Below are 21,350 nucleotides of genomic sequence, written 5' to 3'. Positions count from 1 at the left end.
AAAAAGATAAACTTTAATGAAACGTGGCACTATTTATATTTTTGTTTTTAATAGAATTCTCAAATAAATGTTTGCCTCAATCGGCGCATTCAAATGCATAACGACCCTGTGCTTCTGCCATTCCTAGATCAGCTGATGTCACAACTATCGGCTCATCTCTGGAATGTGCCGGCGTAACAGACGATGCATACAAATTACATATTTAAATTGGCGACAACAATAGATGAGCATGTCGAAACCAATTACTTTTGTGACGGGAAATGCAAAAAAATTGGAGGAACTGGTCGCCATACTTGGGCCCAATTTTCCCCGCACGATCATCTCGAAGAAGGTTGATTTGCCGGAGCTACAGGGTGAGATTGATGAGATTGCGGTGAAGAAATGCAAAGAAGCAGCCCGGCAAGTGGATGGACCAGTGCTGATAGAAGATACCAGCCTGTGCTTCAATGCGCTTGAGGGCTTGCCTGGTCCGTACATTAAGTGGTTTCTCGAGAAATTGCGACCCGAGGGCCTGCATCGCATGCTGAGTGGCTGGGAGGACAAATCCGCACGTGCTATTTGCACATTTGCATATTGCGAGAGCTGCGCGGCCGAGCCGCAAATCTTTCAGGGCATCACCGAAGGCGTCATTGTGGAGCCACGTGGCCCGCGCGACTTTGGCTGGTACGCATTGCAGTAAAATTTGTCAAATATGATGTTAATATTCTTTTGCCCACAGGGATCCAGTCTTTCAGCCCAAAGGCTACGACAAAACCTATGCGGAGCTGCCCAAATCGGAGAAGAACACAATTTCCCATCGATTCAGGGCGTTGGATCTGTTGCGAAAGCACTTCGAAAACGAAAAACAATAAAAACTGGGATGACATCTAATTACAATTGCTAAATTAATAAATTAATTTAGTTTTGATCTTTGTTCAATCATGTCGAGAAACTGTTCATTCTTAATGCTACGCTCTTACAACTTAGTCATCCTTCTTGGTCTTGACCTTCTTGACCTTTGGAGCGTCCCGCTTAACAGCTCCACCCACGGGCTTGTTCCAGTAGTATAACAGCTGACTGAATATAACGCCATTGGCAAAGGTCGAGGCGACAAATGTGATGATGATCATTGTGTCACCCGTCTCTTGAATGGATGTGAATATGCGCGCCACGGAGCCGGCGAACATCATGATGACGGTGGCCGCCGACAACTGGCCCGTGGAGCCGGCCCTATAGTTGGTCACTGCCTGAGATAGTTTACCCACCAGCAGGATGGGTATGTTACAACTCTGTATAGCGAACAGAACCTTCATGGGCGTCAGTCCGGAATTGAGAATATACAGCAGTATGGCATAGGCCACTACGAATATGAATGCATGTGGCTTCCGTCCGCCAAAGTAGAGGACTAGCGCTGCAATGGCTACCGTTTGGATGGCGAGGAAAGTGTTGTCGCCCCAGGAGCTGAATGGATAGCCGTTCATGAAGTTGTACGACATGTGGAATGTGATGGCCAGCAGATCCAGCATAACGCCCATCAAATTAATGCCTTCACCAGATTTATTGCTTAGAATCTTCAGCACCTGCGGCACCTTCACCAGCACCGAGCCGGCGATGATGCCGATGCCGAGACCTTTGCTCAATAGCGCCTTAAAGCACGGAACTGTAAAAGGAAATATAATTGATAACTCATCTTTGACAGAGACAAGCGCAGCTCGTAGTACTCACCATCGAGGAAATTGTATTCGAGAAAGTAGTTATCATAGCACTTCTGATTCATGAGAAGCAGTGCGCCCTTTTTGATAACATCGACCATTTTTGGTAATTTATCACTTTGTACGTATGTGCTTGAGTGACAAGTGTGTGTAAAGCAATTATGCCGGCTCTTATCGAGGCGCTGTTATTAGTTGATTGTGCGCAATTGAACAACGGAAATGAAATTGAAAGCCAAGCAGTCCACGTAACGCTAACCACACACAAACGCAAAATTTACCTTTTTCTATTGACTCTTGCAACTAGTATTTTTTCAACAGTACTCTAACAGCGTAACAGCGGTAGAATATTAGCATAACAGCGCGCTGATACTATTAGATTGAATTTGAAATTAACAGCGGTTGGATGGCTCTAAAACTTCAAAACCGTTGGACGAATCAGTACATGGATAGATACGCGAGAAACAATTCGATCTAAACTGCTTTAACTGTAGTTATTTTCGTTTAAATTCTAGATTAACTTATAACTGTTTACTAAGAGCCAAGTTGAGTTTCTAGTACGAATTTAATTTATTTGATTATTTCGTGACACCTATCGATAGATCTGAATCTGTTTAACAGCACTAGTCCCTTGCTGACATAAATAATCGATTGTCTCGCAGCTGAAACAGCTGCTAGCGAATACGAATGCACGTACATATGTATTCTTCAATCTAAATACACGGCTACGCACATAATTAGCATTAAAAATAAACATTGATTATTTCCAAAAATATAATCTGGTTTGCTAAAAGAAAATTTAACGAAGAAAATAATAACCTCCTGGTTGTGATACATATAGTGGCTTTAATATGGGATCCGATGACCTCAGCGCAGGCGACAGAATTCAAAAGGGATTTCAGATCAACTACATGATACTGCGCGATGCGGACACCGGCAAAGTTATCTGGCAGGAGAATAAAGACTTTTCGGCACCGGACGTGGAGCACGAGGCGCGGGTGCCAGTCAAAATTCTGGATATGCGCGCCGTATCGCGTGAGATCAACTTCAGCACGATTGAGTCAATGGAAAACTTTCGGCTCGACCAGAAGGTGCTCTTCAAGGGTCGCATCATGGAGGAGTGGTTCTTCGAGATGGGTTTCGTGGGCGCCAACACCACCAACACATGGCAGAGCACCATTGAGGCAGCCCCCGAGTCCCAAATGATGCCCGCTAAAGTCTTAAATGGCAATGTGACAATTCAAACCAGTTTCTATGACAACGAAACACTCATCACAAAATCGGTTGTGCGCTTATATTACATATAAATATGTGTATTGTGTGTGGGCGATACACCAACGCACACTCACATAAACACACACACACACACACACACACACACATAAACACACACACACACACACACACACACATACACTACACTCAGAAAATACCCCACTGTCAGGTGTTCCTCATACAAGCATACATATATTGATCTGCTGCTGCTTCTGCCGGTTTGTTCATTCTTCTGCATTTGACTCAATAACATAAAAAAAAAGAAAAAACTGATATAATGTTAAATTGTTTCTCAAATATACTTTTATAGCTTGCCCTCGCTGCGGAACAAGAAGCAGGCACAATCTTAACGCATTTCAATGCAATTGTTCTTGTGCGTTTTTTAGGCTAGTGAATGCCATCTTACAGACATCTAGACTAATGCATTTTAATATTTTATTATTTATTATTTAACATTATTGTTTAACATATTAATAAAGTATTAACGAATGTAATACAAATATACGTAGATTAAATTGAAAAAATGTTTAATCAACTCATTCATAATTATGAATTCTTTGGAACTGTCAGTTCCGTTATAGAAAAACGGCGAAATACCGTGCGTTGACAGCCAATCAAAGTTCATATATAATTGAATAGCTACTTAGTCAGCGTTAAATATATTTGCATACACTTTGACCATATTTGCCTAAAATGGGTCAAGAATTAGTTGGGGCTCAGCTTTTTACTTTCAAAATCAAGCATAATCTGTAGAAGAGACTCGGAGACTCTTGGCGTGCGCCCCTTGGGGAAAACGGGTTTCGGCTTTGGCAATCAACTTGATAAATATTCATAATCTGCATTTGCGAATATCGAATTGGATTATGAATCTTTGTGACAGGCAAGGGGAACTCAAGTTGAGTTCAATCGAACTGTTAACAGCGACTTGACCCCATTTCGCTCGAACTCTCATCTAAAATAGAACCGCCGCCAGGTGCCCGGTTAAGAGATACTTAATTATGACGGCGCCGCCTCGAGACCCGTTGCGAAAGTCTTCGTTTTGAGTAGCCAACCAATCTGGTCAACAGTTGCCTTTGAACACGTAACGGCAACGGGTCAAATCATGGCAAATCTACGGAAGATTGTCTTGCTGCTTCTGGTGGCGCTTCTTGCTCTGGCTGCCATCAGCGGTGCCTCGGCTCAGAATAAGAATAAGAAACAGCAGCAACAGCAACAGCGGCCCAAGCCGGCAAATCCCAACAGGCGCCCCAAGCCGCACCTGGCGCAAAGACCAGTAAATCAAAGACCAAACAAAAAGCAGCCGAACAAGCCCAGTTCCAAGGTGTTTACCACAACGGTGCCGGATCTGGGCAAGATTCGTGGCCGCACTTTGCTCACGGAATGGACTGGCCAGAAGGTGATGCAGTTCCTAGACATCCCATACGGCAAGGCGGAACGCTTTAAGGTAAGATTTATATTCGATTTTCGACTTAACATTTGAAATTCGTATTTGGGCAATTTGGGTCAGTATATGTATACATATGTATGTTTATTTTAAGAAGGGAGAATTTTAATTCGATTTAATTATCTCAATTTAGGTCAATGTACAAATCTTATATATGTATATCCCTCACAAGAAAGAAAACTTATTTAAAGACCATAGAAAATATTTAAAGCCTAAACAAAAAATTGGAGAGTGTGAAAAAAACAGAGGAATATAATAATAATATAGAGGAGGAATATAAAAAATCTATAATCAACTAGTATATTATTTTTGTACACATATTGAAAAATAGCGTAGTCCTTAAATCATCAGAATGTTCATAAAAATATTCTTTAAAAGTAACGGATAGCAATTTCCAATATCTGGAGTCAAACATTTATCTAATTTTTCACTGAAATTTTTAAGAGTTTTTAGCTTGTCTATAGATATATGTACATATATGTAGATGATGTTATCATACAAAATTATACATTAAATTTTCCATTCGCCCCAAAAGCCAGCGGAAATGGCGGCACCTTGGAAGGGCATTCTGCAAGCACATCGTAATCATGCCGGCTGCCCCTCTATCCAGGATTTGGTGAAGTTCGCCAAAATGGAGGAGAACGGCGTTGATGTGGAGGACTGTCTGCGCCTGACAGTCAATACCAAATCGGTGGGTTTACCTTGAGTTCATCCACTTGAATGTCATATATATAATGAAGCTGTCTTTAGCTAACGGGTAAACTAGCTCCAGTCATGGTCTATGTTCACGGTGACTTCTTCTATGACGGCGACACTGTGGAGGCGGCACCTGGCTATCTGTTGGAGCAGGATGTGGTTTTAGTGTCGGTGCGCTATCGTCTGGGTCCCTTCGGCTTCCTCTCCACGCTGAGCGACGAAATGCCCGGCAATGCGGCGGTGACTGATCTGATCTTGGCACTGAAGTGGATCAATGAGCACATTGCGGACTTTGGCGGCGATCCGGAGCGAGTGACTCTGTTCGGCCAGGTGGGCGGAGCGGCGCTCATTAATGTGCTCACCTTGAGTCCGGCTGTGCCAAAGGACCTCTTCCATCGCGTCATCTATATGTCCGGCACAGCGCTATCGCCGGCCTTCATCACGGACTCCCCGCTGGCGACGACCAAGGAAATCGGACGCATAGCCGGCTGCAAGCAGCTAGCCAAGATGGACTCCCTGCACAAGTGCTTCAATCGCATGAATGCCACCATGCTGCTGGCTGCCTTCAGTGTGTATGGCGAACAGAAGCCCCTAGTCGCCGCCGGCGCCTACGGTGGTGTCCAGCTGGTCATTGGCGGACCGTCGGGCATTCTGCCACAGCATCCGGGTCGACTGCTTGCCGCCGAGAAGTTCACGGCCTATCCCACTTTGGGTGGCAGTGTCAAGCATGGCGGCACTTTCCTGATGAGGGGTAAGTACTTCCGTGAGGATTAAGGAGTCCCTGTAAAAAAAAAACAACAAAGTTTAACCCTACCTCTCCATAGATCTATTCGTGGACAGCTTCAATGAGACCACTTCCGATGCCAAGATGACCGGCGAGAAGTACATTGAGACAATCATTCAGCAGATTAATGGCGCCGATCCCACGAGCTCTTGGCGGGAGTTTGCCGAGGAGTATATTTTCAGTGCAGAGGAGATCCGGAATGGCAGCTTCAAGCGCCTTACGCCGGGTCTCATTGATGTGAGCTGCCATTCTATTCAATTATCTCAAGTGGAACTCATCAATTTACTTCTTCTCTTATCAGCTGTGCAGCACGATTGCGCTGAAGAATCCCGTGCTGCTGGTGCTCCAGGCCAACGCAAAGAAGATGCCCAACAGCACCTACCTCTATACCTTTGACTATGAGGGCGAATTGAATCGCTACGCCACAGGCGAGGATGAGGCCATCGACGTGCCCTTCGACATGGGCGTCAGCTTGACCGATGAGAATCTCTATCTGTTCCCTTGGCCGCGCATCAATGTGATTAACGCCAACAGCGATGTCAAGATTGCCAAGCGCATGGTTGCCCTCTGGACCTCGTTTGCGGCCAACGGCGTGCCCGAGGCGGCGGGTGTTCCGGCCTGGCCAGCCATGAATGACGAAACTGGTCCATATATGCATATCGGACGTACAGTTAGCTTCGGGGACAATTACCTGGACGAGTACAGCATTGGGGTGCAGGAGGTGAAGCAGGGCTACAATCTCGTCAATGAGGATTACTACGAACTGGAGGCAGTGCTGCGTGATGTTCTCAACAAGGAAGAAGAAGCAGACGCAGCCGAAGAGACAAACGAAGAAGAGGACGCGGAGCAGGAGGAAAGCAACGAGGAAACCGAAGCCAATGAGGCGCGTGGCCAGAACCTGGTTTTCATAGCTAGAAAATCGGCTCGCATACACAATTAATTTGCACGAATCCGATAGAAATATGTAAATAAGTTAATTTATTCACAAAATCTAATAAATTGAATAGCTTATTGCTCCGAATATTAATTTCAGAGATGCTTTAATTATCAATAAAGCTTTCTTTCATTATGACTAATCTGAATTTATGCTGAAAATATTCCTTTGTTTTTTCAGTGTTTGGCCGTTAACTAAAACACTTCAATAACTCTGCCGAAGACTTTAATTTTGATACCCTAAACTCATTGAAAATGGAAGATGAAGTGGGGTTGCTTAAATGTAAAAATGCAGAAGGAAGTAAACTATATATGTATGTGTGATTAATTTAATGACCTTGTCGAGGAGAAGGATTACCGATCGCTGTCAATAGACGCACAATTTTTGTGGGAATTTATTTTAAATTTTAAGATTTTTTTTTTTAGTGAAGTAACAATATTCTGTGTTACCTTCTTTTCTGTTCTGTATATCTCATATTCCAATTAATCTAACTCCACTTCCAATCTTGCTGGCATGATTGCGCGGTTACCTTCCTTACAAAAGCTCTAAGCTCTAAAGATCTTGCCAAGTTCCTTCCTTGCAAATTGACATACTTAATATACTCCCATCCATTGGCGAGTTGCGAATATGTATCTACTATATACATATATGAACACATATATTTGATGTGTACTACAATCAAGTTAATTATTGTTGAATTATAGGACAGCTAGCGCGACTTCTTTAATTTAAATTAAATTCAATTAAATTATAAATTAAATACGGATTCTCATTAGAAATACTGTTAAGCTAATTGGTCTAGTTGCCTGAGCCCTAGAACCGTATTTTGTTGCGATTGGGACGCTTGACAAGACTCTTTCGCACCTCCAGCTTTTTGAGTTGGCTCGCCGCTTGCTTCTTGCGCTGCGCCTGGCCGAGGACCTTGCGGCGTGCTCGATTGCGTAAATAGTATATCTCGCGTATGAGACTGTGGCCCTGCTCCTCGTCCTTCAGCGTGGCAGAGAACTCAGTGAAGTAGTTGCCGCCGATGGTCAAGGTCTCGTCGATCTTCATATAGGGCCCATAGAGCGTGGTCATGGGCGGCCAATAGCCGGACCGATAGGAGCCCAGGGGATTGCCGGTTATTATAAAGTTTGTCCAGAGCTCGACCATGCGATGGGCCATTGTCATATCGGGTGGGCTCAGGCGCTTCACATGATCGGGATAGGGGAACAGATAGAGCGCCTCGTCGGTGAGTGAGACGCCAGCTTTGAAGGGGCTCTGCATGTTCGTCTCCTCGTCCATGTCGCGATATCGATTGAACTCGCCCGCATAATCGAACGAATAGAGAAACGTGTTCTCCGGATTGTGTTTGTTGTTCATGTTCATAGCCAGCAGCACGGGCAGCTTATGGTTTAAGGTGCCCGCCACCTGGAAGATATATCCATTTAGAATAGACCAATTATTGTATTAAAAGACGCCTACTCACATCAATTAGCCGTGGAATCAGAGTGTCGAAGGTTCCGTTCTCAAGCAGCTGGCGGTTGAAAAAGTCGTGGGTGACAAAGCTGGTCAGCAGCATGGTCTTGTCGGTGCCCACCACCTGGCGGATGACGTGATCGATATAGTCGTACGTATTGTATTCGTCATCGGGTATCTTGCCCTCAAAGTCGTTCTCCACGATCTCATTGAGCACACGTGTGCCCGCATTCTTGGGACAGCCCCCCATGGCGGGGTAGGAGAAGTTCGACTCCAGCATGAGATCATATGGATGCTTGGGCAGCACCCCGCTGGGACCGCCAATTGTGAACTGTATGCCGCCCGTATGACCAATGCCCAGATCAGATTTCTCGAGCTGCCAATAAATGAATATGTAGAGCAGAAGACATGAATAAGAACGATTTCACCTACCGCATGCTCCATGAAGGCATTCAATAGCTCCAAGGCGCTCAGCTCCATGAGGCATTTGTTGAGGTCGCGCACAGTTACCATCTGGCAGTCGGCCTTCTGGGCGATCTCCTGGGCGTGCTTGCGCGGATTGTCCTCCAGGAAAATGGGCATGATGGCCGAGCCCGAGTGATAGATCACCTGACTGAACAGGCCGCGCTGCACCATCGGCGACAGGGTGAGCAGGTGGGCTATGGCCGCACCACCCACCTGACCGGCCACCGTGATGCGGCTCGGATCACCGCCAAAATACTTAATGAAGTGCTTCACGAATTGCAGGGCCAAGAAGATGTCGAGCACGCCGGCATTGCCGGGTATCTCGTCGGTCTTGGTCGAGAGGAAGCCGAACGGGCCCAGTCTATACTGTGGCGTCACCAGCACTATATCCTTTTCCAGCAGATAGTGGGGTGGCGCCTCCGAGTTGCTGCCCTCGTAGAGGTACTCGCCGTGGATGTAGACCAGCACCGGCAGGTTGGCCGTCACGTTCGGCGTGGTTATGGTCATGGTCAGGCAGTCCTCCACGTCCAGCACATCGTCCAGCTTTTGCAGGGCGTCCATCGAAACGACAGACGGACAGCCAATTTTCTCAGCTGTCGCATCCATAACATCTTCCCAGGGCTCAATGGGACGTGGCGGCTGGAAGAAGCGCAACAATTAGACTCCGATGATTGATGGGATTACTACACGACCAATAAACGTTGCCCTAATTAGTGTACGGAATTTATTGTCGACCAATCAAGCGAAAATTCCTATCTTAACGATTCTTGCCCCTTTTAGGTGTTACCAGCAGCTCTTAGCCCTGATTAGGTCTGGGCTTCAATACATATTAATGAGCTGGGTGAATGTTTTCGTTTGGTCTATCTCTGCTTATAAATGGCTTAAAGCTTCGGGTGAAATGTTCGTCGAGCGGATGGAGCTGAGACAACGAAATATGTAGTACCGAACGTCTTGCATTATTTATGATCACTAGAGAAACTTGATATAAATCAGCTGACTCGTAGATGCTTTAAAGCATTTAGCAATGAAACTTGTGTAGGAATCACTTTATGGCAAACGATCTATAAAATATTTCTAAATAGAAATTAATTTAAATCATACAAAATATAATATTATAATAAGACAGATGTACTGCTCGACTACGAGATACTCTCTTCGCTACTCTAGCTCTTAAATGTACGTATCTTTTGAGATCGACGCGTTCATATAAACGGGTAAGCCGACAGACAGACGGACAGTTATAAATCGACCCAGTTCGTCGCCTGGATCAAGAGTATATATACTTAGTCGGGTCGGCTACGCCTCCTTCTGCCCGTTATATACATTTAACAACACCATGATACCTCGATTTCTCATTTTCAATGCAAATATTCTATTCTAAATTACTCGCTTAGCTCCTTTCATCTCTCTTCCTCTCTTTTCATCTCTTTCATTTGGCCTACCTTGAAGCGATGCTGTCCCGTCGGCGGTTCAGCATATCGGACATCCACGAACTGCAACACCTCACGCTTGCTCCACGCCGTCTCCACAATTTTGCCCTGAATGGCGCCCAGCTTGGGCAGCTCCAGAATAGTATCCTTCTCCTCATCGTACAGCCGGCCGCGCACTCGTGCCTCTGCCTCGAGAACTGCGCCGACTGCGATCAGCGCGCACAGAACCAAAAACTGCATCTTGGATATTGTGAAGCTGGCCAAGATGCGACAGCGCTCGCCTAAGTACGAAACTCAACTGATCTTGGACAGCAGTGGGCGATTAGATTTTAGTCCGATCGCTTTGCCTGATCACAGTAAAAGTTTCACTCCGGTGCGCGAATACTATTAAGAAGGAGAATGCGAAAAGCAGAATGCGAAATAGAAAACGAAAGATTAAAATAAATCAAAAACAAAAAAAAAAAAAGTAAAATAAGAATTAATAAATAAAAAATAGAAATGAAGCAATGCCCATCTACGTTGCGCTGTTTTGCATTTCAGCTACCAACTAATTCGTTGCTGACTTTGTTTGCTCTGGTTTCTTGCAGCGGCGTTGATTGAATCCAAACAAAAGTAAAAGGGAAATTTGACAGCAATTTGCTAATGGTCTTTGGGTTCTCTCCGAAGTTCACTTCTAATTAAAAACTGAACTAATCTGTTAAGCCGCAGATCGATTAAATTTTCCCCCCATCTTGGCAGATCGATCTCGAGGCCCTGCGGCCCAATATAATTGCGGCGAACAGACAATCAATACCAGCTGGCCAAGAGCTAAAAGCAAACAGCAGACAGAGTCGGGGATCGCCATTAGGGCATTGGCAGTTTGTTTGTTTTACGCACAATGAAAGTCGGCGCCTCGCATCGGATTGATTAGGTTCAATTATACTTTCAGAGCTGCGGGCCAGAGGTAATTCCCATTTAAATTTCAGATATTTTAATTTGAAAATTTTGCTGAGTTCGATGAGTTTGATGCTACTGGTTTTCATTTTAAACTTATTCATTCGTTGCGGTGGGTGAAAGTATTTACTTTGCTTTCTGCCTTTGCAAATAGAAATGATCTGGCCTGGACGCTCTCATTAAACGGCTCAGACTCGGGTTCAATGACATTTGTAATAATATATATGTATATACATATACCCATCTGGCAGAGAGTTTATCTGAACCAACGTTGTTATAACATATAAAATAATTTGCATAAATTAATTAATTATAGGCGAAGGTTATAGCTTAATAACCAAAGCCATCATTTTAGCGTACGTCACGGTTGATTATGCAGGAGCTAAGCCCTATAGAATATTATCGAATACAAGAGATAGGAAAAATACAAAATTTAAATTCTCTAAGGGAAATCATAGATTATATATATGTACATCCACTTAAATAATAAATTATGCTTAAATTTTCCTTTTAGAGCTGAAATCAGACTTACTTACTTCGAGCAGTTTAAAATTATTCTATCAAGGCGGACTTGAAATTTAATATTAAGACATTGTAATATTTTTTCTTTCTTTTATACTTTCAGTTAACAAAGCGTCCAATAACATCATTATTATGCATGGCATGTTAATAAGCGAAGATAAGACGCGTGAAACATAAATGTTCCTGTATAATATGAAATATTGTTCCTGAAGTCCTTAATATAAGAGAAAGGATTATATGAGAGAAAAGATTATAATCATTTAAAAAGGTTTCTATACTGGGAAATAATGCTCAAAAGGCAACGGTTAAAAAATGCACTATGCCAAATATTGTTGCATAACTTTAGGGTCTGTCGCTGTGGCCGTAAGGGTCAAAATTTGATAACCTCTAGTCAAAAGTACCAAACGAACAGAAACGAGTAGAAGAGTGAAAAATTTTAACCAATAATCAGTTGACATAGCTGTTAGTTAGCTGTTATCTAACTTAACTATGTTAAACCTACTTGACATTTCTATTCGCCTGGTAATTCATAACGTTTCTCGTCCGCGATGCTGCAGCTCAACAATAAATTACCCAAGTTTACCAATTAAGGAAACATCAATTAAATTTATTTATTGAAACGAAATATGCTTTACATAATTGAAAATATCTGTTGATTATACACGCTAACAAATCGAAATGAAATAAGGGCAGTGTTTACTTTCTATGTTTATATTTAGATGCTAGGTCGCCGATATCTGCGCATGAGCTTAATTCGTCGTGGTGTGTTATCGGAGTACAGAGGATCTTCGTCAGGCTGGGCATAAAGATCGTTGAATGGCGCGTCGTCAGGCGAACCCTCTTGCTCAGCACTTGCAAAGTTCTCTGGGTTGTCGCGATTGTTGAGTTCTTCTACCCAGCTCGTGTAGGCTTTGACATAATCCTCGTAGGTCGGATAGGCGCTTGGGTCTGGCGGATTTTCATCATCCGCAGGGAATGCCTGTTCGCCTCGCCCTTGCTGCGCTCGCTCCTGTTGTTCTCGCTCCAGCTGTTCTCGCTCCAGTTGCTCGCGTTGCTGCTGCTCACGTTCATGTTGCTCTCGGGATTCCTGATCGCGTTCCTCCTGCGCCCGCTCCTGCTCCTCGCGCTCCTGCTGCAGACGTTGCTCTTCCGAGTCCGCCAGCTGTGGCTGTTGCTCGCGTTCCTGCTCTCGCTCTTGCTGTTGCCTTAGTTCATATTCACTCTGCTGCAGCTCTGGTTCATCCTCATTGTCTTCGTCCACATCTTGCCTAGCCGCATTCTCGCGCTCCAGCTCCTCACGTTGTCGCTGTTCTCGCTCAAATTGTTCCCGCAGCAGTTTTTCTCGCTGCAGCTCTGCTTGGCGTTGCAGCTCTTCGCGTTGACGTTCCTCCTCCTCGCGCAGGAGCGCCTCCTGCTGTTGCTGTTCTCGTTCCTGTTGCTCGCGTAGCTTCAGCTCCCGCTCCTCCTGCTCCCGCAGCAACTGTTGCCTGCGCACCTCCTGTTGCCTGGCGTAGTAATCGTTGAAGGCTGGTGGTCTGTACTCGGGCACCTGGGGTGGTCTATACTCGGGCTGCTGAGGTGGTCTATACTCGGGAAGTGGAGGTGGTCTGTACTCGGGCTGCTGAGGTGGTCTATACTCGGGCAGTGGAGGTGGTCTGTACTCGGGCAGTGGAGGTGGTCTGTACTCGGGCTGCTGAGGCGGTCTGTAAGGTTGCTGGGGGTAATACGGACGCCTGGTTGTTGTTGTGGTTGTTGTGGTGGTGCTGGTGCTGGTGCTGGTGGTGTTGAAGTACTGAGCATATATGTTAGGCACATTGATGCTCTCGCCAAAGTGCTGGTCCAGCTCCAAAATGCTTTGCCGCGAATTGGTGAAGCGCAAGAATGGGCCATACTCCGATGACGCCTTGGGCCATACGTTAGGGTTCGGATTCGGAATGCCAGTCTGTGCAAAGCTCACCCACATGGCAACTAGGGCGCGGGCTAGCGACTTATCCTCGGGATTCAAATTGCTAGCATCCTTCGGATAGGGGAACAGATAGACGGAGTCGTCACTCAGCGAGGCATCCACGCCGAAGGGCAGCGGATTGCCAAAGTGGGCAAAGCGATGATACTCGCCGCGATAGTCGAAGGTGTACAGATAGGTGGGATTCTTCTTATAGGACGAACGAATCGAGTAGACAACGGGCGCCCGATACAATATGAGATTGCTCAGCTCCACCAAGCCCTGCGACACGCTGCGGGCGGTGACGTAACGCAACTGCTCTGGCGTAAAGATCTCGCGAACAGCCAAGTCATGCCATATCTTATGCTGCTGGGGCGGGGCCGTGTGTCGCAGCACCACGTTGATGTAATCGCTGATATTTTGCGACTGCAAGCGCTGAATTTGGTCGTAGAAGCCTGTTGAAGAAAAGGAAAGGAAATTATTGAATAAATTTAAAGAGAGTAGAAAGGACTTCTATAAAGGACTTGCACTCGGAGCTTAGGCAAAGAGCCTTTAGTCTGATCTGATCCACTTACGGGACACTATAAAAGCGCTGGCATCCTTGGTGGCACCGATAATAGCGGGCTTTAGCGTATTGTTGGCACTGTTGCTGGCGACAAGAGCCGCCGGATGCTCAGGTAGGTAGCCCAGGGCGTCGCCCACCACCAGCTTGAAGCCGCCCAAGAAGCTGAGGCCGCGCGGCTCGTTCTGTTGCAGCAACTGCTGAAAGATGCTGGCCAGCTGGGATGTGCGCAGGCGTCTCAGGCATTCGTAGAGCGGGCTGAGGTTGCGGCCAGCGCTGGGGCAGCGAGCGAGCTGAGCGAAGGTGGCCAGCGTGTCCAGTGGCCTTTCGTCGATCAGATAGGGATTCAGGGCAGTGCCCGACTGCAGAATGAGCTGTTGGAACAAGTGCTGCGTCTTGGGGCTCAGGCTGAGTGCGTGGGCCAGCGTGGCGCCGCCGGCCTGTCCAACGACCGTAATTTGGCCGCTGGCGCCGCCGAAGTAACGAATGTTGCGCTGCACCCATTCGAGGGCCTGATGCAGATCCGACAAAGCCACATTGCCGGGCAGCTCATCGGTGAGGGCGGCCAGAAAGCCGAAGGGCGCCAGTCGGTAGTTGACGGAGACCAGGATCACGTCGTGCTCGAGCAAGTAGTCGGGCTGCGCCTCCTCCGCGCCGCCGTCGAACAGCATCTCGCCGTGCACAAAGACCAGGACGGGCAGCTCGCGTCCGCCGGCGGGCGCATAGATATCCAGAGTAAGGCAATCGTCGACGTTCTCGCCGCGCGATTCGGCCGCCTGCAGGCGCTGCACTTCCGGGAACTGGGCACAGTTGGGGCTCGATTGGGTTGCATTGATGATCGGCTGGTAGGGCGCCGCTGTGGCGGCCTGGAAACGTCCGAGGCCGCTGTTCACCAGGGCGTAGCGTATGCCCAAGAACGCATCGATGGGTCGGTTCTTAATGAACTTATAGCCTTGCTGACCAATCACCTGACCCACGCCGGGCACAAGCACTCCGCCACTTGGCGGCGGTGGCGGCGGCGGTGGTGTAACCGGCTTCAGCTGCCAAGGTGCCGCCCGCAAAGGCTGCGGCGTGTACACACCCTGGAGCCAAGCTTCACTCTCGTCATGCACCTCATCGAACTGGGCGTGGCAAGCGCCCGATAGCAGCAGCAGCAGTAGCTGCCAGAGCAGTCGACTCCTCCCAGTAGGCAGCTCCATGTTCTGAACTCCCTGGTGACCAAGTTGATACTGATTTTCAATATAATGGCAGACAGTCGGAAATCAAAAGTTCAAACCTAATCGCAACTTACTCGACTCATCAATACAAACAAACACACACACACACACACACATAATGAATGGGGAGATACAAATAGAGGCATAGTTCTAAGTAGTTTTAGTTCTCGTTCTTGATGTCGCCAGCCTTAATCTCGTCTTGATGACAGTTTATTGTGTAGTTGCTGTTGTTGTTATTGTTGTTGCTACAGTGCGCCAGATTCGCCGCAGTCGATTATCTGGAAATGCCAGAGACTATAGAGTCTACAGTTGATCCGGGGTTATCGCAACTCAACTAAATGATTCTCTATTCCTTGTATTCATCTTGCACAATTTACTAATAATAATTTACTAAGAAATTTGTATTCAATCCATGATACCTCAAAGTATGCTGCAGATGCCCCTGGCCGGCATTTTTATTAATTATTTTTTAATAATGATTTCTAAACATACTCAAAAGACTTTGAATGAAACGAAGCTATAAATCAAGTTCCAAGGCTCATTACTGTTTACAAAGCTAATCTCAAGGCAGATTTCTGATAGCTTGGTAGTCCCAGAAAATTGACATTGGGCATATATGTATAAACTATATACATATATGTTCCATATATATATAGTTCTGTTTTGATTCGAATAAAATGCCAAGAAGAGCATATACATATTCCTGTATTGTGTATACCTATGATGATCTATTAGTTAAGATCAATTTCACATAAATATGTGTAACCATAGGATTTATTTATCTTCAAATTGATGTTTATTTAGTTTTCATACTTACTTCCGGAACCTAAACAAATAATAAATATATAAATCGTAATTGGTTTCATAATATAATATTCTCTATATTTTCATTTAATAATCGTTTTCGGTTCATTTTTCATTTTTTGTTGTTGTTGTTGTTTCAGTATGTTTCTATAATAATATGTTATAATTAAGAATCGTCATTTCATCTAAATATTTCAGTTATAATAGTACAATATAATAATTTTTTAATAATATTGTGTTAAATTTGTTTTGTGTTTCGCTTTTGAATTTAACACTTGAATGCGCTGCTCTTCTGCTTCTGCTTCTTCTTTATTATTTATTTCTTGCTTTATATTTAGATGCTGTTAATTGTAAATGTTTCATTCACGCGCTTAATCGTTCCTCTGCCAAGTCAAATATTCGTTCTGATTCCCTTCCTCATTTTCAATTTGTTCTTTCGCTTTTTCATTTTATGCTGATTCGATGATTTAATCAAATCATTTTTTATTTTTTACTTTGACATTGTTACTTTTTGGGTCAGATTGCATTTGGTTTTGCGATTAAGCTTGAACAATCGCTCTCTCGACAACTATGTATGGATGTACTAATGTAGGTAATCGCACTTATGTACGAGTATGTATTACTTTCTTTTTTTTTAAATCAGAGGACTAGGAAAGCTAAAAGCATTTGTATGTAGTATGTATGTATATATTTGTTCATCTATATGTATATATGTATATATATGTGTGTATATATATACATATACATATATGTTTGTATTTAGGTATTTGCTTTATATAGATCTTGTATATGCCCTAAGTGCGCGCAGACGGTAGATCGAAAGTAATATAATAATAATAATATCGATAAGAATCTGAAAATGATATATGTAAAATATTTGTAAACTTCAACTGCATTACGTATATTGGGGTACAAAGTTTTCATGTTCTGATCGTCGTCAATGATCTCTAAGCCTTAAATGCGTTTTCTTTTCTGACGAAACTTGTGCGTAATTCGACATACATTTACATATATGTTATAAATACACATAATTATTCAAATAAATTGTCAATAAAGAAATGCAGAAGTCCCTTTATTTTGTAATTCATTAGATCTATAAAACTTGATAAATATTGATTTCACTTAAATGCAATACGTTTAGGAACTTCTTAACAAATAATTGCATTTTAACAAATCTTACAATAGAGATAGATACATATATGTCCTTCAAAATTAAAACAAATTAAATAAATAAATAAACAAGAATTGGGAAAATTTTCTGTTTTTCAACCGTTTGCTTCTCTCAAATTTACCTCGTGTTAATAATTGATTTTTTTTTTTTTTTTTTAATTATTGATAAGATTTTTTTTATTTTTTATTTGTAGCTCAGTCTTTTACTAACATTTGTTTTTTCTTTTTTTCTTTAAATATGTTATGTAATAATTATAAGAAATTGTTTTGAAAAGTATTTTTTATGCTTATGTCTTTTGAAGCGTTTGGTTGAACTAAGTAAGTGCTGCTCAATATTTCTGGCGGGCTCAAAAGCAAAACAAAAAAAAAAACCTTTCAGGGTTAACCAAACTAAAAACAAGAAGATTGAAAATCCAAATATCGTCGTTGACATACCTACTATGCGTTATATATCTGTATGATAGGTATGCGGCAGAGAGGGTATCGAGAAAGTAAGTGTGTGTTTGTGTAGCTCTATAGTTGCTTGGAAGTACCGTTCTGTGAGTTCTGTTCAAACTACGTATCATAACTTATTTGATTAAATATTTATTTGGTTTTAGGTATATGCTATATATACTCGTATTGTTATTATGGCTTACTCATTCGCTTTTATTATTATTATGTTTTTCTTCTTTATTTTGTTTTGCGCTACATTTTCAACAATTTAAATTTAAATTCAAATTCAATTTCAAATTGAAATGTATTTTACATATTTGTAAACGCCAAAGAACGCATAACATACTTTTAACTATTTCTGCAGTGTGTGTGAGTGTGTGTGTGTGTGTGTGACGGGGTGAGTATGTTTTGGCCAATATATACATATACATACACATACATATGTATATGTATTTATGTTTATAGAGAAAATCGATTTTGTGTTGTGTTTTTCTTTTCTTCGAATGAAAGATTATTTATTTGATCATTTTCAATGTATTATGTTTCAATTATTTACAGAGTCTCATATATGTATATATATTTACATATATAAATATGCGTGTTTTTGAGTGTATATTGTGTTTATATATAGTTCAGATTTATTGCGTTATAAAATCTTAACATAATTATATAAATTGATTTCTCGCAAGTGTTTTGAGTAAAATGCAACGATTACGCTGCAAGTTAATAGCGGGCTACTTACAAATTAAAAAACCAAACGCTTCGTGTCGCAGCTAAATGCAAGACACGCGAACCGAACACCGAACACTGAACCGGAACGGAACCGGAACCGGAACCACAGTTCGGCATAGACTAATTTTAAAACGATTTAGGCATTTGAATCTACATTAGTTCGCTTTCATGCTCATAAATAATATAAGGTAAATGTAATGCTTAAATCTAATTAGTTGTTAATTCTCTCTTGATTTTTAAATGTCTTTTGTTTTGTTAATAATGCCTGTTAATAATATACTATACTGTTAAATGTATATGCATATATATATACATTTATATATATAAATGTGTTATTTTATGTAAGAAGCACTTGAATATATATCGTTTTTAATGTTAAATGAAAACTTGAGTGTGTATGTTTTGTGGTTTGTTAATAATAATGTTAATCTCTATCATTTTTCCTTTTGTTTTCTCTCGCTAAGTTGCTATACGTAGTATTTCTTGCTGTTGTTTCATACATAACATACATGGCAAATATCAATTTTTATCTTATCTGGAGAAAGTTAAAAATCTTTGCTTAACATTAACGTATGCCTCATTATCATAATCGTAATCATTATCATTATCATTATCATTGTTATTAAATATCATAATTAGCATTTGCTGCATACCTAAAAAGTTGCTTGAGTTACGTTCTGCTATCCATGTTGCATGTTTATCTAATAACTGTTATACGATCTTTATACGATTAGTACTTCATGGCATTTGTCTCACAAGTTTTGCATTTTCTGAAATTCTTCACAAATTAATTAGTGTCGCTAGTAAAATATTTTTTATTCATTTTTTTGTTTTTGTTTCGTTTTGTTTAAAAGCATTTGGAGACAATTTGTCTTCTAAAGTATTTTTGTAATTTTAATTTATGCATGTACTTATAGGTAAATTTTATGCATCATCTATGTGTGTCTGTGTAGAATCAATAATTTTGACTGCTCTCGCTGTTCTGCAGGCATACTCTGTAAAACCTTTTTAATTGTAGCTTGAATCTTAATTACAATACTCGTCATACTCTATAAGCCAGTATATAACTATTTGTAAGTGGTATGTAAATGTAAAGTGTATAAAAGTTAATGATCTGATTTAATTTTTCAGTATATATATAGATGTATATATACTTGAATGTAGTATTTACTCGTATGCAATGCCATATAAATGTAGTTCTAGATTTTTAGTTGAGTTCTCTATTAGCATGTTGTGTATTCTACGTTTCCTTCAATTCTATGATCTGCTATTATATGATTTCTGTTGTTCTTGTTGTTGTTTAGTTGTTTGTGTCTGTTGTTATTTAATAAATAATTTTTACTTATTTCGTATTTTACGTGTTTTGTATTGCTTTTGATGTAGTCGACACTTGATATCAAACAAACTGCAAACAAAAATAAGAAAAAGAAAACCGAAAATATTTAATCTCATAAAATTATTTATTGTAACCAAATATATCAAATTTATATTAATAAATTGTTGTATATACATAAAAAATGAAGCTTAAACAAATAATAAATGCACTCTAATAATATTATATATTTATTTTTTATAACTTAAAAATTTGTCTTTGGCTCTAGAAATGTGTAAATTGCGCCAAATAAATAAATGTTTTATTCTCATTTAGAATTACATACTTTCTATTCTGTTTACTCTAATTTAACTTGTATATCGTATATATTTATGTGGTTTTGTTTTTCCATTCTTTATACATTCGCTTTGATTTAGATATTACTACGCTTTATTTCCGTTCATCATATATGCAATACAGAACGTTATGTTAATATTTACTTTTAGGTTTGTTTTTATTTTTGCTTTTTTTTTTTTTCTTTTTGTGTTGTCTTGAAGGTTTTTTTTTTTAAGCTTTATACAAAATATCTTTTCTTATTCGTTTGGCTTATACTAAGAAAGAGAAACGTGTTTCACTTAGCAATTCAGCCAACGACCTACTCTTGAAGATTTGCAAAAATTTCGATTTCATATTCTAGTATAGTTGTAAAGTCTCTATAGCTAATGTTACGTTATGCTTTTCAATATCTTTTGATCGATCACTTTATTAAAAACTGTATTATAACAGAAATGCAAATCAGAAAGAAAAGTAGATAGAGATAGAATTGGTTCTCTGTCAAATTTGTTATAAAGAACAAATACTGTGTATAGTTTCGTCAAAAACGGGGGTTTTCTTTGACTTTGTAAAGTAAAATCAGATCAAAAGCAAGTGTATAAATCTGGAATAGAATAATGCATTATTCGTTAGCAAAATGGGATCTCATCGTTTCATTCCTCTTCCTTCCCTATTTATGGCACATATATCGCACATATGTACAGTTATACATTTCACTAATCGTATTGCGTTTAATGGCTATACATTTTATACAAGTTTCATTATGGTTAGCTCAATTGCTGGTAAGCACTGCAACTGAGAGAGCGAATAGCGTAAGGCTGCAAATCAAATTGACCGATAGCACGTAAATCGAGTTTCTGAGATTACATAGGACAAACAAAGTTGGTTTCTGCCAAGGTATTTCGCTTTGCTATTTGATAGTAGGTATCGCGTGTTTAGAAAGTCAACTACTGTTAGCCTTATATATATCTCTATATATAACTATATATCTGTGTTTATATACGTTTCTTAATAAAGTTATAAGCAACGCTCCGTTGTCTGTTGTGAAATTTAAGCTGTTGGCAGTTCCTTTAAAGCTTGTGCATATCTTGATTGAATGAGAAATGCACAACTCAGTTTCTATGTACATATGTAGATTGTAATCGTTATCAAGAGTCAAGGTAAATCAACGTGACAAAGCAAAAACAGGAGCAACAATTTTGATTAAATACTTG

The 21,350-nt window shown here is 41.5% G+C and overlaps 6 protein-coding genes across 7 annotated transcripts; 3 read left to right on the top strand and 3 right to left on the bottom strand.

Moving 5' to 3' along the window:
* Positions 1–128: 128 nt before the first annotated feature.
* LOC108649992 (inosine triphosphate pyrophosphatase) lies at positions 129–918 on the top strand. The gene is made up of 2 exons (XM_018099112.3): positions 129–663; positions 719–918. Exons 1-2 carry the CDS (start codon positions 224–226, stop codon positions 849–851), a joined length of 573 nt encoding a protein of 190 aa, XP_017954601.1. The 5' UTR covers positions 129–223; the 3' UTR covers positions 852–918.
* On the bottom strand, positions 866–2,004 carry LOC108649991 (mannose-P-dolichol utilization defect 1 protein homolog). Its single transcript, XM_018099111.3, has 2 exons — positions 1,705–2,004; positions 866–1,639 (listed from the first exon to the last, which is right to left on the bottom strand). The coding sequence occupies exons 1-2, from the start codon at positions 1,790–1,792 to the stop codon at positions 963–965; spliced, it is 765 nt and encodes a 254-aa protein (XP_017954600.1). The 5' UTR covers positions 1,793–2,004; the 3' UTR covers positions 866–962.
* Positions 2,005–2,319: 315 nt separating this feature from the next.
* Positions 2,320–3,213, top strand: PrBP (Prenyl-binding protein). Its single transcript, XM_030382754.2, has one exon. It carries the CDS (start codon positions 2,540–2,542, stop codon positions 2,993–2,995), a length of 456 nt encoding a protein of 151 aa, XP_030238614.1. The 5' UTR covers positions 2,320–2,539; the 3' UTR covers positions 2,996–3,213.
* Positions 3,214–3,563: 350 nt separating this feature from the next.
* Positions 3,564–6,931, top strand: LOC115562035 (glutactin). The gene is made up of 5 exons (XM_030382752.2): positions 3,564–4,407; positions 4,943–5,098; positions 5,158–5,854; positions 5,928–6,124; positions 6,189–6,931. The coding sequence occupies exons 1-5, from the start codon at positions 4,066–4,068 to the stop codon at positions 6,825–6,827; spliced, it is 2,031 nt and encodes a 676-aa protein (XP_030238612.1). The 5' UTR covers positions 3,564–4,065; the 3' UTR covers positions 6,828–6,931.
* A 579-nt stretch (positions 6,932–7,510) lies between these two features.
* LOC115562036 (glutactin) lies at positions 7,511–10,695 on the bottom strand. The gene is made up of 4 exons (XM_030382753.2): positions 10,187–10,695; positions 8,712–9,383; positions 8,290–8,655; positions 7,511–8,231 (listed from the first exon to the last, which is right to left on the bottom strand). Exons 1-4 carry the CDS (start codon positions 10,412–10,414, stop codon positions 7,635–7,637), a joined length of 1,863 nt encoding a protein of 620 aa, XP_030238613.1. The 5' UTR covers positions 10,415–10,695; the 3' UTR covers positions 7,511–7,634.
* Positions 10,696–12,215: 1,520 nt separating this feature from the next.
* On the bottom strand, positions 12,216–15,699 carry Glt (Glutactin). 2 transcript variants are annotated; one of them, XM_089257370.1, is made up of 3 exons: positions 14,147–15,699; positions 13,280–14,026; positions 12,216–13,183 (listed from the first exon to the last, which is right to left on the bottom strand). In XM_089257370.1, the coding sequence occupies exons 1-3, from the start codon at positions 15,330–15,332 to the stop codon at positions 12,345–12,347; spliced, it is 2,772 nt and encodes a 923-aa protein (XP_089113496.1). In that variant the 5' UTR covers positions 15,333–15,699; the 3' UTR covers positions 12,216–12,344. The 2 variants fall into 2 exon arrangements, with proteins under 2 accessions (XP_089113496.1, XP_089113497.1); XM_089257371.1 differs by having other exon boundaries at positions 13,304–14,026; positions 14,147–15,697.
* Between the last annotated feature and the right edge of the window lie 5,651 nt (positions 15,700–21,350).

Source organism: Drosophila navojoa, chromosome 3 (genome assembly GCF_054131105.1).
Source record: "Drosophila navojoa isolate 15081-1374.11 chromosome 3, UAZ_NAV_1.0, whole genome shotgun sequence".
In the NCBI taxonomy this organism is placed as follows: Eukaryota; Metazoa; Arthropoda; class Insecta; order Diptera; family Drosophilidae; genus Drosophila; species Drosophila navojoa.
The sequence above is the reverse complement of the archived record's forward strand: the minus strand, read 5'-3'. Positions and strand labels throughout refer to the sequence as shown.

Coding starts and splice junctions, on each gene's coding strand:
- LOC108649992 (XM_018099112.3), top strand. CDS start 224: ATGAGCATGTCGAAACCAATTACTTTTGTGACGGGAAATGCAAAAAAA. Junction 664..718: donor GGCCCGCGCGACTTTGGCTG/GTACGCATTGCA, acceptor TTTTGCCCACAG/GGATCCAGTCTTTCAGCCCA.
- LOC108649991 (XM_018099111.3), bottom strand. CDS start 1,792: ATGGTCGATGTTATCAAAAAGGGCGCACTGCTTCTCATGAATCAGAAG. Junction 1,640..1,704: donor CGAATACAATTTCCTCGATG/GTGAGTACTACG, acceptor TTCCTTTTACAG/TTCCGTGCTTTAAGGCGCTA.
- PrBP (XM_030382754.2), top strand. CDS start 2,540: ATGGGATCCGATGACCTCAGCGCAGGCGACAGAATTCAAAAGGGATTT.
- LOC115562035 (XM_030382752.2), top strand. CDS start 4,066: ATGGCAAATCTACGGAAGATTGTCTTGCTGCTTCTGGTGGCGCTTCTT. Junction 5,099..5,157: donor TGACAGTCAATACCAAATCG/GTGGGTTTACCT, acceptor AGCTGTCTTTAG/CTAACGGGTAAACTAGCTCC. Junction 5,855..5,927: donor CGGCACTTTCCTGATGAGGG/GTAAGTACTTCC, acceptor ACCTCTCCATAG/ATCTATTCGTGGACAGCTTC.
- LOC115562036 (XM_030382753.2), bottom strand. CDS start 10,414: ATGCAGTTTTTGGTTCTGTGCGCGCTGATCGCAGTCGGCGCAGTTCTC. Junction 8,656..8,711: donor ATGCCTTCATGGAGCATGCG/GTAGGTGAAATC, acceptor ATTTATTGGCAG/CTCGAGAAATCTGATCTGGG. Junction 8,232..8,289: donor TGATTCCACGGCTAATTGAT/GTGAGTAGGCGT, acceptor TATATCTTCCAG/GTGGCGGGCACCTTAAACCA.
- Glt (XM_089257370.1), bottom strand. CDS start 15,332: ATGGAGCTGCCTACTGGGAGGAGTCGACTGCTCTGGCAGCTACTGCTG. Junction 14,027..14,146: donor CAGCGCTTTTATAGTGTCCC/GTAAGTGGATCA, acceptor TTTCTTCAACAG/GCTTCTACGACCAAATTCAG. Junction 13,184..13,279: donor ACTGCCCGAGTACAGACCAC/CTCCACTGCCCG, acceptor AGTATAGACCAC/CCCAGGTGCCCGAGTACAGA.